This window comes from Diadema antillarum, unplaced genomic scaffold (genome assembly GCF_040938485.1).
Source record: "Diadema antillarum isolate AM-2024a unplaced genomic scaffold, OU_Dant_1.0 scf00000184, whole genome shotgun sequence".
In the NCBI taxonomy this organism is placed as follows: Eukaryota; Metazoa; Echinodermata; class Echinoidea; order Diadematoida; family Diadematidae; genus Diadema; species Diadema antillarum.
The window spans coordinates 494,658-511,312 of NW_027271073.1; the positions used below are offsets into that span (position 1 = coordinate 494,658).

General features: G+C 37.9%; 1 protein-coding gene across 1 annotated transcript in view; it reads right to left on the minus strand.

Moving 5' to 3' along the window:
• LOC139723278 (serine/threonine-protein kinase 10-like) overlaps positions 1-16,655 on the minus strand; it is a 55,588-nt gene that overhangs the window by 17,758 nt on the left and 21,175 nt on the right. The window contains exons 4-5 of the mRNA XM_071634535.1: positions 11,154-11,226; positions 9,225-9,419 (exon numbers count right to left, since the gene is read on the minus strand). Of these exons, the coding sequence (XP_071490636.1) occupies positions 9,225-9,419; positions 11,154-11,226 (268 nt within the window). The remainder of the gene's footprint in view (positions 1-9,224; positions 9,420-11,153; positions 11,227-16,655) is intronic.

Genomic DNA, 16,655 nt, shown 5'->3' on the forward strand with positions numbered 1-16,655 from the left:
TGTCTGTCTATCTATCTATCTATCTATCTGTCTGTCTATATCCATGTGTATATCTCTCTGTCTACTGATCTATCTATCTCTCTATCATTTGTCTTTCTATCAGTACAGCCTCTGTGCTCTCCCACTTTATTCTCTGTTATCGTTCACTCAATCACTCCAAAACTGTAGCTTCCTGACAAACTGTACACTCCTATGAGAAAACAAAACACCTCGATGTGGAAGATAAAAATAGCATCTCTCTCCCGAATGTAGGGCAAATACACAAGCAGGACTAATGATACACAGATCCATATTATTTCAGAGGGCAGCTGTATGATCATGAAGTAGTTCCAAGGCATGATGAAGGATTTCAATTCATATCCTAGCTGGACTGTGAGAAGCCAATTGTAACATTTACTCATACAATATGAACCACATCAAGTCAACAGATTCAGAACTAAGTGCACTTGCATGCTACACTGTGCAAGAAGCCATATTTGTTGCCTTGAGTTGCTATGGTACACATTTATCATATTGAAGTTACACTGTGTAGTGGACTACCTACTGTACCTACATCATTCACACTGATTTCATCTTGATGGGTGAAAGTGTTAGAGAGGGGAGAGGAAGGTGAGAAGGTAGATGAGATTATACAATGTCACCTAAAATGAATGTAGCTATCTGATTGGTCGATTGCTCATCACATGATCCCGGATGACATTCAGTTAAAAGTTCCATTGCACGCTGTCACTGTCAGCAGTGCAATTTTGTTTGAGCAAAAATGGATATCGCACGGCTGACATTACCAATTTCCATTGACTCACATGTTAAACTCATGATTGACTCGAAGTTTCTGTAGTCCACAGCACAGCTCTCACATCACAAGAAACAAACCTTTATTTCACACACTCAACAGTCACAAGGCATGCATTACAAGTGCACATTTTGTCACTCATTTCACTGCAGAAACAACTTCAACTGATTGGTTTCGTGTACGTAGACATTAACGTACAACTAGAAGCTGTGACTGTGCTACTCATTCGCCTTTCACGAAAAATGGTTATCATTTCTGCGCTAAATTCAAGAATTTGTGTGGACAACATCTGTTGACATTCGAGGTGTTGTATAAAACAAATAGTGTATGGTCTTTACTCATGCAATGGAACAAGATTTCGCACTCGGTGAAAGATGAAGCGCACTATTCAACTCGGCTCCGCCTCGTTGAATAGAGTGCCTCTACAAAGTGTATCTTTCACCTTGTGCTCAATCTTGTACCACCGCACTCGTGACCATTCACTCTTGGTAAATTACTACACTGTCAGATCAGAGTTGTAGGCAAAGATGCAATCTTCCCATTTGAGGTTCTACCTTGTCATATCCTATCATCATATTCAGATTTACAAACAAAGCATTTGATACAAACCTCTTTAAAACTCTATAGTATGGTCAATATTCTTGGTTTACAACCAAAAAGTCTGCATAATATGACATCTCAGAACTGTTTAGGAATAAAATCCAGGCTTATATTATCAGCTCTTCTCCTACAAAGCACATCATAATTTATCACATTTCAACTTGTTATTGATCAAAGTTTTGATTTGAGGATCAGGATGAGGAAAATGGTATGATTACTTGGTATGAAACGTCAACCTTTCAAGACTACTGCCCGATATCGCAGAGTGTGATCTGCAACCATACCCATTCTTTTCTACACTACTCATGACCATATCATTGTATTACTCTGTTTTAGCTCTCTGTTTCATACACTTTACCTCTTCAGTTTTTAATGTCTACTTCCTTACTCCAAAGCACCATTACGCTGAGTATGTGTTTAGAAACTACCAAGACCCTTGTGTTCTTCCTTACAACAGTGAACATAGTTATCACACTATGTTTCCTGTCTAACTGCATACAAGAGACATATGGATAAAAAGCATCATCAACATCAAAACTCTGATACACACACACACACACACACACACACATACACACACACACACATACACACACACACACACACACACACACACACACACACACACACACAAAGCGCACATGCATACACTTTGTAGGTCTACTCTCTATATAAATTCCTTCCTTAAGACCCACAATTCATAATCATTTCTCTAAAATAATATCACCTGTGCATTTTAATGTGTATAAGATGTAACAGGCTTTTTCACCCAAGGGACCTCATTTTTATGTCCTTTCTCTAGGACAGACTGTCACTGCCTTTCCCTAGAGGGGAGAATGTGATAGCATTGGTCAGTCAGCTGGGTTCTCTGGGTCTCAAACAAACCCAAACCTCCATATAGCAAGACAGACATGCCACACTCATTATCCTTTGTTGATATTATTAGACAATGTACCTACTGTGACCATGGATAAAATCCTTACCACATGAACCCAACCCAAACCCATCAAAGTCAAGTAATGGTAGAGTTGGTGAAATACTTCCTGTAGACCACACATCACACTACACACCATTGAGTCATTCCAACAGGTGGGAGGAAGAACTCTAGTGACTTCTGTGGCCATCATAAGGGTTCAGCCAAGCCAATCATGTCAGTGTAGGCGTAAACGGCAATCTCTACTGATAGATGAGCTTTACAGGAAGTTATCATTTGTTGAAGTACGTCAAACTATCACCAGGGAGAAGACTATCAATAACTGGCAACTGAAAGATTATGAAATGAGCCAGAAATACCAGGTCAATTACTTCTTTTGGTATTTACAACCACCTGTTATGCATTACATTGTACATTCCTCACTTGTTTGCATCATACATGAAGCATAAATAGTGTCACATTTTCTTGAATGTCATATTTTAACAGCATTGCTCATAGAATATTACAGAACTGTCTTCCCAGAAGTTACAATTCACCCTCTTAGACAGGGGAAGCCCATTTCACTGTATAAACTCTTATGGGTAGATGACTTTCAGAATCTAGAGGAATTAGTCCATAGAAGAAAAAAAAATAGTACATGACAATAGCTAAATGTATACACCAGACATTTCATAGGGGTATACTTTGGCAAGTTTCACTATTTAGGTGCTCTTTGCGAATTTAACAAGTCACACGAAATTTTAATTGTGATCCAGACATCAATGCAACGTGCACACATACATGTTACACGTACATTTGTAGAACACTATACACAGTTAAGCGTATAAACAACATCCATTATAATTCAGTTTAGTATGTCTAAAGCATGTTTACTGTATGTACTAACTAGTGCATTATAACTACTTCAAGTACCATGAATGTCTGCTTTGAACATTTAAATAGTCTTCGTATTATCTTAGAAAAACATCATAGTTCCAGCACTTTTTTATAAGTTTATAGCATTTTTGTTTTTGATGCAGGAATGCTAATTTTGCTTCCTAAAAATGAGTGAATAAAACCAATTTCTGTCTTCATTGCTGTACTCCACCATCACAAATTTAACCACTTGCAAAATTGTCAGAAGTCCCAACGTTGATTCATCTGAAATAAAGGACATCTTATTACTGATACTGGTTTGTAACACAATATCTAAATGAATAATTTGGATAAATTACAATTTTATTAGCATTTCTATCCTGTGCTTTTTTATCTGGTAAATAACACTATGTAGCCATTCTTCCACCATTCTGACAACTACTAGAGATTGATTCTCAGAAAAAGAGATATGTTGTGAAAAAGACTCTACAATGGTGGGTAATGAGGCTCAACTTTTGAAGTCAGGATTCAAATTAATTTGCATACTGATGACAGATATATAGAAAATTGGTTGTGTCGAACAAACCAGTGATGGCAAAGGTCTTTATATAACATCTATTAGCCCCGTGAGGACGGTTTGATTTTACTATAACATGCATTTCCCATAGACACCTGCCCGAGTATACTCAGGACTCGTCCTCAACGGGTTAATGATGACTTTCTGCAGAGCATGGCAATAGGATATGATAAATTTACTGGAGGTGAAAATTGGTAACAATGACGACAATGGAAAGCACAAAAAAATAACCAAAAAAAAAAAAGGAAAAAGGAGGAGCTAATATTCATATTAAAAGTGAGAATGATACTGACTGTGACAGTAAAAATGGTGATGATCGTTATCAAGGACTGATGAACACAGAGGAACAGTGATGATGATGCTGAAAATGATTATAAAAGGCATTAATGGTAGAAGTTGACTGCAGCAATGAAAACACGGTAGCAAAGCAAGAATTGGTTGCTAACTTGCTGCCAGTGGAGTGTGATTGACAGAGTGGAGTGTCTGCGGTCCACACCCATCATAATTCAAGATTAAAAGATTTCCAACAGACAGGCACGGTCTAAATACAGCATAGCTAGCCTGCAATGGATTAGACATACAGTCACAGATCTACCAATACAATGGCACAACTTAAAAGTCACCCGTACACACTCCAGCAGTTGCCTTTAAATGTCAACTTGCCCTGGATTGTGCACACGGTAACCTCAAATCATCCCTTTGATAGCACAGGTATCTTTCAAGCTATCCCTGTGTGAAATCTAGCAAAACTGATTGAGGCACTCTAAGGGTGTGTTTAACTAAAAATTTTCTGAGGCAGAATCATGATCCTAAACACATTTGAGGCATTTTCGGGTGATAGATAAACGCAACCACGGATGTTTTCAAACATGTTTAAAAATGCAGATTTGAAATCCTTAAAAAAGGGCAATTTGAGATGCCATTTTGAACTGCATTCATATCTCTGATTTGCCAAGGTCAAGCTCCATGCAGCACACACCCCTGCAAGTTACAACTGACCTCTACTTCCTTGGTTGAACAGCGCAAAGCAGTCACACAGTGATAATACTCGAATTGAGATTATTTGATGATTAGATAAACGCAGCACCCCCAGAATTCTGTTTCAAACAATGGTTGTAAATGCCATTCAAAACACATTTTGAAACAAGATTCTCTCTCTCTTGATAGATGCAGCCATAATCGAACAAGGTTATAGCAGAGTAGCACTCAAACGAAACTTCAAAATTTATCAACTCCCTAGAATGATGGACTCGCTCACCTGACGATCTCAAGAACCAAGGTACCAAAGTTGCGTACAGTTCCTGAGATTTCTCTCGATGATATTTCTTCCTCCTCTTCAGACAGCGACCCATCCTGTGTGCTGTCCATGCACTCAACCTCAGACTGGTAGGAACTCTTGCTACCAACCACCACGCCCTCTACCATGTCTTGTCACTTTAAACATTCGTTACAACCAACTGGAAGATGCAAAAACGTGGTTCTACGATTTTCGTCTTTAATCAGAGTTGTACAGTAATGGAATTGATGATTCAGTTTGTGTATTAGAGTATTCAGAGGATCCTGCAGGCAAAGTATAGCTTTCATACTCCAGCTGAATTAAACTTCAGTTCTTCAATATTTCTGACCACGGCTGGCACCAACAGCTCATTTGTATGCTACTCTAATCGTAGTCCATTCCTATCATACCATATCAAATCAAATCCTTTGCAGACGACTTCCATCCATGGGTAGACGATTCCAACTTCTCTTATTGTCAAAAACTATGTCAATTTCCTCCAAACCAATATTTCTGTAAAGACACAGACATTCCATGTAATCAAGCGCATCCCTCCTTCCAGCCTGTATACCACTAATGTTCCACTCTGTATAACAAGATATATACCAGGACAGCCAGCTCAACAAGGGCTCTACCTTGAAAATGATGGGAAATGCCTGACTCGTTTAAAAAAAAAAAAAAAAAAAGAGACACACAGCACACACAAACTTCGCTGGCCCATTTGGGGCAAAAGGGAGGACTTGCAAAAGCAGCGGGAAGAGGGGTGGAGGTCCAGACTCACTCAATTTCACACAACCATGACGCTTGCGGCACTACTTGGGATCTTATTTCTTATTGGCTTGTCACAGGCGTAGCACTAACAAGGAGGCAACCCGTATATAGTCTAGCTCACAAAGAATGATTTCATGCATGTTGTTATCATTCAATAATACCACTTTGTCATAGATGTCTATCTGGTTTGCACACCAATGCATTTAATCCTATCATCCCCAATAATAACCTAAATCTTCACAGCAAATATTACTACACGTAAACAAAATTATCAAAGTTCAAGAAAGGTGTTTGATTCAGTAGACTACAGAAATAAAAGATTTCATTGCTGCAATATGAGAATCAAGCGTTTGAGGTGGGGTGGGGTGGGGGAGTGGGGTGGGCAAAGGCCTGTAAGACAGGTTGAGAGATGGTTTGCCGTTGTATTAGTCATCATGTATTCTTAAGTCTTTCCTACTACCCCAGCTTGACTGTTTGAGACTATTCAAAGGTTCCCCTTCCCACAGACTTCAGAAAAATAAATAAACCATGACCCTACAGTCTACGTACTTCCAGTATACCAGGCACAAAATCCACCTTTCCTTGGAGCAAGACATGGATGTTTGCGTTTCCATCAGTGCAGTTGTCTTCATATTCAGTCCCTGTACTGTACAAATTTGAGTAGCCTACTTCAGGTTTTCAATGCAAGAATGAAGAAGGTAAAAGTACTGCTATCAAACTTCAAAAACTTTTCTTATTGGACATAAAAAAACCTGCTAACAACAAGTTTAGAGCCAGATGAAATCACAGAATTCTACAGCTATCACACTGTTCAGCACATTCCTAATTCAGTCAAGTATAGATAATCCAGGGCACATCTTACTTAGTTTGACATAAGTTATGTCCAGCATATAATTTTTCTCCCTCTCAAGCTGTCAAAACAGCTTTTCATGTGCACAGTAGAGTGCATATTTCACAGTATGGGATGCATATTCTGTACTGCACTGGAAAATTTCTCATGATCCCATCACAGGTAAAATAAAATCCAGTGAAAGATTTAATGCAGTCCACAGTCAACTTTAAGTACTGTATACGCTGTTATTTTCGCGAATGACAAGGCCATAGGCATTTTTGCGAGATGTTGTTTTCGCGAACTGACGCCGACGCTTAAGTTAATGCACTACTAACAGGGCGCATGGAGACATTTTCGCTTGTTCAATTCACGATCCAACTGTGATTAAGAAATTCTCGAAAAATTAAACCCTCGCGAAAAAAAACAGCTTATACTGTAGTCTGTCCACTCGCTACAACCTAATGAATTTTCTTCACACTGAAGCTGATGTTTTAGACTCTAGTGTGTTATCCTGTCTAATGTATACTTTACACAATCAAACTAATATTTTGTTGCATCTCGTAGACTTTTAGTACAATTCAGTAGACTTCTGACACCATAAAAATATCATACAGACAGCCTAGGATTGCCCAGACTAAAATGCAGATATATGTCATACTAAAAGACAATGCCAATCAATTTCAGCTACTGTCCTCCCTAAGTCTATTTCTGCAACAATCCGTTTTTGAACCTGTATACAATGTGAAATTCCAATCTGAATAGCTCATTGTATATTTCCATCAGTCAGAGAAACTAGCGTCACCATTCATTCAGAGAGTAAGGTAGGTACCCCACAGTGCAAGCAATGTCCGGGCCAAGGGGTCAGGGGAAGACGATGAGTTTTACCAAAGTGCAATCAACAACAAATAGCATAACCACAAACATACTGCTAGCTTCTCCCTGCCTTGAAAAGAGAAAAACTTCAATTCTCTACAGATGAGAACATGAAGATAGTAAAGCCAGTGCTGTACACTGGCACTGGTCTGAAGGTCCATGACAAGTAAATATCACTGTCGGACCAGGAACATTTTCAGGAATGGACCATATTATATAAAAATGGAAAAACTGGGTACCTACTGGTCCAACAGACAGGTCGGACCAGTAGAAAAAATGGGTTAGTGAGCAGCCCTGACAAATCAAGTAGATAAGACTGAGGCAATGCATGAAATAATTGCCCAGCAACTTTTCCTGACAAGAAATAGTTAACGTGATTTTTCTTTTTCGAAATGGATTTCCATAGATCAATTCAATGGATGGATATTCTTCAAGCACTTAAAATAACGTACAAATCTTTCGTAAGCCATGAAGAAAATTTGGCATTTATTCTTCTCTTTAGGGATCATCTAAAGAAATGTTTTCTAACTTTTACAATTTGATAAAATGCATCTCTTTGAACCTTTCTCCAATCAGTTCATTCTAAGTCTGCACAGATCAATGGAACTACTGTAAAACACAATATATTCGCAGCATGAAAATTTCGTGAATAAGAGCCCATGGCCTTTCTCGCAGCATGAAATTTTCGCGATTTACCACTAGCATCCAATGCATATTGTGTAGGAAAGAACTTTCGCGTGCATCAACATTCGCGAAGTTAAAATGCATGCGAACATTCCTCGTTTTACAGTATGCCAAATTCCATTTAATCTAATATATCTAATTGTAAATTGGATATAACAGCAACAGCCAATGGACTCATCCAATGCATCCATTTTCAAACACAAGTAAACTGGGATATCAACATACATATCTAGAAAAATGCAGTCACTTAAAAAAAGAATGTACAAGGAATAGTTATACTATGAAGAGATATTGATAGGGATATGATTTGATGGAGATTTCTAAAAAATAACAAGGTTCCTCCAAACTTACATCTTATAGCACACACTATTTCACATACAGACATGGATAGATAGATAGACAGACAGATGTACAGTGCAGAAATACAGAAAGAGAGAGAAAGAGAGAGAGAGGGCACATACAACAGAATAATTAAGAAGTATAACTGTTGCTTCAAAGATATGGTGTGATTTAAATTTGGTAGGAACATAAATCTTCCACAAAGTTGTGGAACCATAAGAATTATAGCTGAAAATGAATACTACGAAGAAAGTGGACAGGGGGAAAGGAAATCAAAACTTTTCCATTCCTACAAATTGTTACAAACAAACTTCTAATTAGACTACATAGGGGTTTTGTTGTTTTGGTTTGTCTGGTCACATAGTCATGAGTGCTACAGTGTACGTCTAGCTGCAGTGAGTTGTATAAACCTGTCTGCTGCCCTCTATACTTCAATGACAGGTAAGGCATAGAGCTGCTTGTAGACACAATCACTGGTTACCACTTCACAAGTAACACATTTCCTGTTTTTCCTCAGCATACAAAACTCCACAAAGCTTGCTTTCAGTTTTGCATCAGATTCAGAGACATTCTGAGATGGTTTTCACGTGAAGTGGTGTCATCAGAATAGAAAGAAAGAAGAAAGGAGTATAAAGGAGGACAAAAACTAAAGTGAAAGGAGAAGGAGAGAGTAAAGTTGACAAGACTCACCATCTGCTAGGTGCGGAGAGTCTAGGCGGCTCAGCTTTGGGAATCTTGATGAGTACTCTCATGGGGTTAAGGTCATGGTAGGGGGGTTCCTGCTCAGCTAGCTCGATGAGGGTGATCCCTAAAGACCAGATGTCAGCCTTGTAGTCATAGGGATTGTCTTTGAGGGTCTCACATCGCACCACCTCAGGAGCCATCCTGAACAGGATGAGGTGAAATACAAACATCAAAATTCACTCCCATTCACAATATTAAACGACTACCAGGATGATGACAAAATTATGGCCATACTACTACTACTACTATTACTACTACTACTACTACTACTACTACTACAAATATTACTGTTGCTGCTGCTACTACTACAACTACAACTACTACTACTTACAGTACCTAATGGTAGTAGAAGTAGTAGTAGTAGTAGTAGTAATAGTAGTAGTAATAGCAATAATAATGGCACAACCAATGTTCATAATAATGATAAAGAATAAAAAAGTTAATTGCAGTAATAACAACACATATGATAATATAGAAATCATTGATAACTATTATCAACATTACCATCACAGTCACAACTGAATTCAAAATGAGTAATTACTGACAGAGAATAAAAGGAATCTAAATCATTTCAAGTGTGGAATATCTAACTTCACTGCTCGGCCAGTGGTTCAATTAACCCATTGAAGACTATTTCCCAGTTAACTCAGGCAGGTGTCTAAAGCTTTGGGTTTATAGCAAAATCAGCTAATCCTCAATGGGTTAAAAAATAATGTGCCCATCCTGGATATTTTGTTTAATCTATATTTCGCTTTTTGATAATTGGATATGTTTATAATCATATTGTCCAATGATCTACATTGGCATCCTTTCTGGAGTTATTCTTCAAACTATCCCTTGACAATAGATAGACATACCTACATACTGAAAAATAAAAACAAAAAAAAATCCAACCTGCCTCTATCTTCATGTAAAGAAGACCCCTGTATTCTTGGTGGTTTTATTTTCTCTTATTTGCTAATTGTTGTTTTAAAATGTGATGCAGAAACCTGTGAAGTGCTGCATAAATAGCTTCAACAGACAGTTTGACACTAATTATTGAAAAATTGAGTATTTTGGAATCAGAATGACAATACTGTTCTGAAAATAAGTGTATGATTTTAAATTGCCATTCCACAGTAAAACTGTCCCTGTTTGATAGCTGCCTTTTAGCCTAAATCAAATATGACTCACTTAAAATAGCATTTTCAGAGAAATCAGCCTTTTAAATACAATCATACTAGCTGACTTGAAAGGAGACTACCAATTCTACTGAAATGTGTAACCAAAGGAGAGGGGCTAGGAGTCATCCGTCCAGACGATGTCAACAGATACCCCCAGACAGAGCATAAATTTCAGTTGCCACAGCAACGGCAATGCTTTCTAATTTGCTGTGGTTACAGGCCACTGCATAATTTGGACTCACGGAGACGTCTTGTTGATCTGCACCAGAGCCAAAATCCTGTCGTCAATTACCGAGGCAAGAGTAGCATCTCATGACCAAACATCAAGTTAATACCCCGACCCAGACATGGTTACAGCCTCTCATGAATAACTCCAAATTTTCAAAAAAATGTGAGGTTTTCTGTCACTACTCTTCAAGCATAAATGACACATAAAAATGTGCTGCCATACTTTAAGCAAACCTTAGTGAATTTTCACTTAAAATATGAAGTAAAACTTCCAAGACTTTAATTCTAAACATTTCTAACTATGTAAGATCTTTACAATATGTGGTCAGTACATGAAATTTTTTGTCTTGGAAGAAAATAATCTCCATATCTACTCAGTTTTTTTACAATATGTACAGCAAAAAAAAAGAAGTAAAACTACCAAACAAAAAGGAACCATGTAGTGCATTGAAACATTTGGCATTGTATGACTAGTGAAACTTACCAGTATGGTGTGCCAATAAAAGAATCTCTCCTTTGTTGAGGTGTGGAGTTCTTAGCAGACACACCAAAGTCGCCTGAAATGAAATAAAATAATCACAGAAAAATGACACATTTGAAAAAAGAATCAACAGCCTCATAAAAGCCATTAACCAGTCTTACAGAGTGCAAGGCACATCAGTCAGGGAAATGTGCAAACAAAATTCCTTGATTTAACTTCGGTTAATGGCTTCGCACTATGATTTACTATATGACATTTTCAGCAACCAGTGTCCTTCAAACCCACGGTGTTCACATTCCCACAGCAATCAAAACTCACTGTCAGCAAGTAAAAATGGAGGATTATATCACAATGACATAATAAAAACAATTCCTTCACAGTTTGACACTCCCAGATAAGACAATAGCTGAATGATATCATTGTGCAATACTTCGACATGACATCCTATATAACCACGTGCAAAAGAAACATGACCATCATTTTTTTCTCTCCATTACAAGAGGTGACACAACATTTGTTTCTGCGACAATTATTCCAGTCTTATTTTCTCAAAGGACTAAGGGTTAGGGTTAGGGTTGTGATAGGGTTTTAGGTTTAGTTTGATGTGAGGATTAGGATTAGGATTAGGATTAGGGTTATGTTTGTGGGCAGAATTTGTTTGGCTTTGTTTGCAGATATTTCATGGAAGCAATTGTTGCAGGAGCAGATGTCAAGGAACCTTAAAATATCAATAGTACAATAAATTTGAAAATATTCAAAAGACAAAAATGTCACAACTATCATACTGTGATCTTGCATACATACATTTGGCAATCTACTTCAGTGAGAATAAACATAATCATTATGAGCATTGAAGATGCACAAAAGCCTTGAAATAGACAGAGAATCCTGTTCATTTTCTGCTACACTATTTCTCATTTTACACCAATGGGCACTAATGTATGTACAGAGATTCTTCCTGTCAGTCTTTTCAGAACTGAAGTAAAATGGCTGTCTCCATTGTGGAGTACACTTTTGACTGGCCCATAGTTTTCCTTTAACTTTTTTTCTATGAATTCTAAAAGCACATGCTCCTTGTAAAAAAAAAAAAAAAAAAAAAACATTAAAAAAAAGATCTTTGTGATTGCTACAGATTTCTTTTACTACGAATACAAACTTGTGCCATACCTGTAACAACATGTGTAACCTCTTTGCCTATTGTTTCCTGATCTTTCTTCATTTACCCCATACCTAATTGGCTTTTGTGCAATTATTGGCAACATACAACCTTCATTTGTTCTGACAATTTGTTCACATTCACACAGTCTTACCAAACTTGGCCTGTCTGAATGATATAATGAGTTTGATTCCTCTTAAACTGATCATGACTGTGTTAGGTTTCATTTGATATTCTTTCAGACTTTCATTTCTTCAGAGGATTATATCAAACACATATCTTTTGTCTTTAATGATCGTTTCAAGGTTTGACGTCACTGTAGACAATGCTGCACACTGGCACTGGTCTGCCGGTCCCTGACCAGTGAAACTCACTCACAGACCAGTAAAAAAAGGAAAAGCGGGGTACCTACTGGTTCAACAGACAGGTCCGACCAGTACAAAAAATGGGTTAGTGTGCAGCCCTGCTGTAGAGCACATCTCTTTCCTCAACTTCTATCATCTGGCATACATTAACACTAACACATGGACTCTGGACACACCCATCTTTGGAATGCGTGGCAGAATGTCACACCTATCTGGTAAGTACAGCTAGATAAGAATTTGGTCCAATAAAAAAAATGCCACTTCATATATTAGCACTTAATACATTACGAGCTGTCACTATTTTGTTGGCTCTTGGTGTTGATAAACTGTCACAGAGCGACTTTGGTAAGGTTTCCAGGAAGTTGTCAATCATATCATCAATGTTTGCATATCTGCCCGTTTCCTTTTTGTTGAATTGGAACTATATGCTCTGATACAGAGCTGAAAACAGGAAAACCCCTTTTAAACCCACAACAAACACTACTGCAATATATTCCCTAATCAATTGCAGCATAAAAGTACAAGGACAACTTTATGTCCCATATAACATACAGAATAAATTTGCAGGCTTCTTCATAAAACCACTTATCTGCCAGTTGAAACTGTCAAGAAATCAAACTTATAACAACTAAAACAATATCAAAACCATACCACTGAGTAATTGTGTGATTAAATGAATAAGTGAATGAGGTATAAAGTGACGTACTGTAAAACCAGTAAAATTCACAGCATGAAGCTTTTGCCAATCGCCACTGGTATTCAATGCATTGTGTAAACAAACACTCTTGCCTTCACTTTACATTGTACTATTGCGATTCTTGGCTCTTTGCAAAATTCATGAAAGTTTCATACAATTACAAGGGAAAATTTCTGGTTTTACATTAGGCCAAGTAAAAAAAGAAACCAGTTTCTCGTCCTCGCGCGCATCGATTTTGGCCGCCGCATCGATTTTTTTACTATTTACTATTTTCAAAATGGCGCTGAAAATACCAAGAAATTCATAATTCTCGTCACGCATCGATTTTCAGTTGCCGCATCGACTTTTTTGATATTTACTATTTTTTCGGCCACCGAAAAAAAAAATCAACAATTCACCTACCAATCGTGATGTCTTATTTCTAATTACGCCTTGCGTCCTCTACTTAGCTGTAGTACAGCTGTAGCTTCTGTAGTGCGTATGTAACAACGCATGCATTTCACACTGCGAGCTCGGCAAGAAGGAATGACCCACAAGGCAGTTGAACTGTCGTTGGATGGGCGGCGGGCCTGGGCTGTGATGTACAGCGCACTCGGTACGTCGTGATGTAGACAGGACGTTGAGCACCTTCTGTACATTTCTCTCGTGCTGTTGCCCGCTTCGTGTGCTGCTAGATTGATTGCGCAATGTAACCACAAACCCCGTTATTACGAGATCCGTGGGACCGGCGATATTACCTCGTTATAACCGGTACCTCGTTATAACCATACTCCTTAAAAACAAAGAAAAACATAAGCATGACGTCATATACCCATCCATGAAACTTAAACATATCCTTTGCGTTATTATTACACAATTATTGAGCGTTATTATTGAGAGAATAAAGGGAGATTATTTGTGAATTAGATGAAGAAATAGAGGCTGAAATGATAAGTTAATTCTTTATTGTAATTCTTGTTTGTTAAACTTTTTCTAAACACCAGCGCAAATATGGGGGCAAATATATACTGTAGAGTAACATACCAGCCTTGTTTACCGTAACTTGCTAGGTATTTTTACGCTGTTGGTGCCCAGCGGGAATGCGACGATTTCATGAATCATTTCGGCTGTATCTGGTACTGTACATGTACAATGTATGATCGTTGCGCCCAAATGGATTAAAAATGCGTTCTTTATTTTCTTCCGAAAATCTCTTCGCGTTTTGTACGACCGTTCTTGAAAATATGTGACAGGATTGAATGTGGGAGGTTGTCATCCTGTTTACGCAAATCTGTACCAGATCTATTCAAACTAATAAATGCGTTTGTTTCTTTTTCTGATTTAGGTTAACATGCGTCATTCAACTTTTTTTACGCTACTGTCACCTGGCGAGATCGCGATGATTTCAGAGATAAACATACGTGCGTTGTTTACCGCTAACTTGCGAGGTATTTTACGCTGTTGGTGCCCAGCGGGAATTCGATAATTTCATGAATCATTTGGCTGTAATTTTATATAATGTATGATCGTTGCGCTCGAAGGGATTAAAAATGCGTTCTTTATTTTCTTCCGAAAATCTCTTCGCGTTTTGTACATCCGTTCTTGAACTGTTGAATGCGTTTGTTTCTATTTCCGAGCGCCGATTAAGTAGGTTAACATGCGTTATTCAACAATTTTTACGCTACTATGTCACCCGGCGAGATCGCAATGATTTCATTCATTATTTCGGCTTTAATCACACACACTCATATTTAAATTATCATTCGTTAAATGATGATGAACACATCCAGATCTATTCAAACTAATACATGCGTTTGTTTCTTTTTCCGAGCACCGATTAAGTAGGTTAACATGCGTTATTCAACTATTTTTACTCTACTGTCACCTGGCAGGATCGCGATGATTTCACTAATTATTCGGCTTTAATCATACACACTCATATTTAAATTATCATTCGTTAAATGATGATGAACACATCCAGATCTGTTCAAACTAATAAATGCGTTTGCTTCTTTTTCTGAACACCGATTAAGTATAGGTTAACATGCGTTACTCAACTATTTTAACGCTATACTGTCACCCGGCGGGATCGGGGCGATGATTTTATTATTTCGGCTTTAATCATCCAAACTCATATTTGCTCAAAACCAGCAAAAGAACTGGAAGTCGGAACTAAAATTGGAAAGGATATAATGATGAGTTGCACACGCATTCCAATTGTCCATTTTTGGTCAAATTTTATTGTCGCTACATGAAAAGTTTTTGAATGCGTTATCTATTTTTTTTTTCTCGTTGCGCTGTGGTCTGACCTCATATCACGCACGCGTTTCTCGCGAAAAAGAAAACCGAATGATTATGTTTAATAATTAGTAGGAACATCAGAAGGTGTTCCTGTGTCTTATCGCGTGATTAAGAAGAAAACATGGAAGGAACGGTTCTCTGCAAAACGGGAAAAGACGTGGATAGCGAGATTTCGGTTTCCAATGTTTCATTTGTCGCGTGTTTGAAAGCGGCAATTTGGTCAAGAAATGGAACCTCGTTATATCCGATCAAATTGTTTGTTTTTCTTTATCATGATTTAGCGAAATTGTCCTCGTTATAACCGGAATCTCGTTATGACCGAACACGTTATAACCGATTCGTTCTGCCATTACACGCAAAGGAAAACGGGACCGACGCGATCACCTCGTTATAAGCGGTTCCTCGTTATAACCGAACTCGTTATAACGGGGTTTCCCTGTAGTAGAGGGGACCAGCCAGCCAGCATAGCATGCGTTCTGGAGCTGGAAAAAAAATCGTGGAGTGATGGAGAGAACCGATCTCAAGCGCACGTGTGCACAGCGAACGGCTTTAAATAGTGAATATAGTATTCAACTGGTTCGTATTGTCTTTCAGTAAAAAGGAAATCAGGTGGTTGTTTCACAGGGTTGACAATTGGCAGCACTGTCTGCGGCATTTTAAATCCTTGAGCGAATAAGTTTTCATATGAGAAAAGATCTAACTCAGTAAGTTTGTGTTGTGTTGAAAGGCAAAAATAATGCTATGCATTTCCAGAGATAATGGTTGGATTCGTAGGTTCAACAAGTGATGCATAAATGTGTATATTTTATGTAAAAAAAACGTGTTTTTTTTTCCATACCCTTGATATGACTGAATGAATACAGTCACAGTGTAGTTAAATTGGTATACTTGTCATGCATAAACAGCAATATACGCAGATTTGGTGCATCACTCAAATGGTAAGTGGTTTATATCACACATATAAACACATATTACTTTCATTTTGACAATTCTCGAAAAAATAGTAA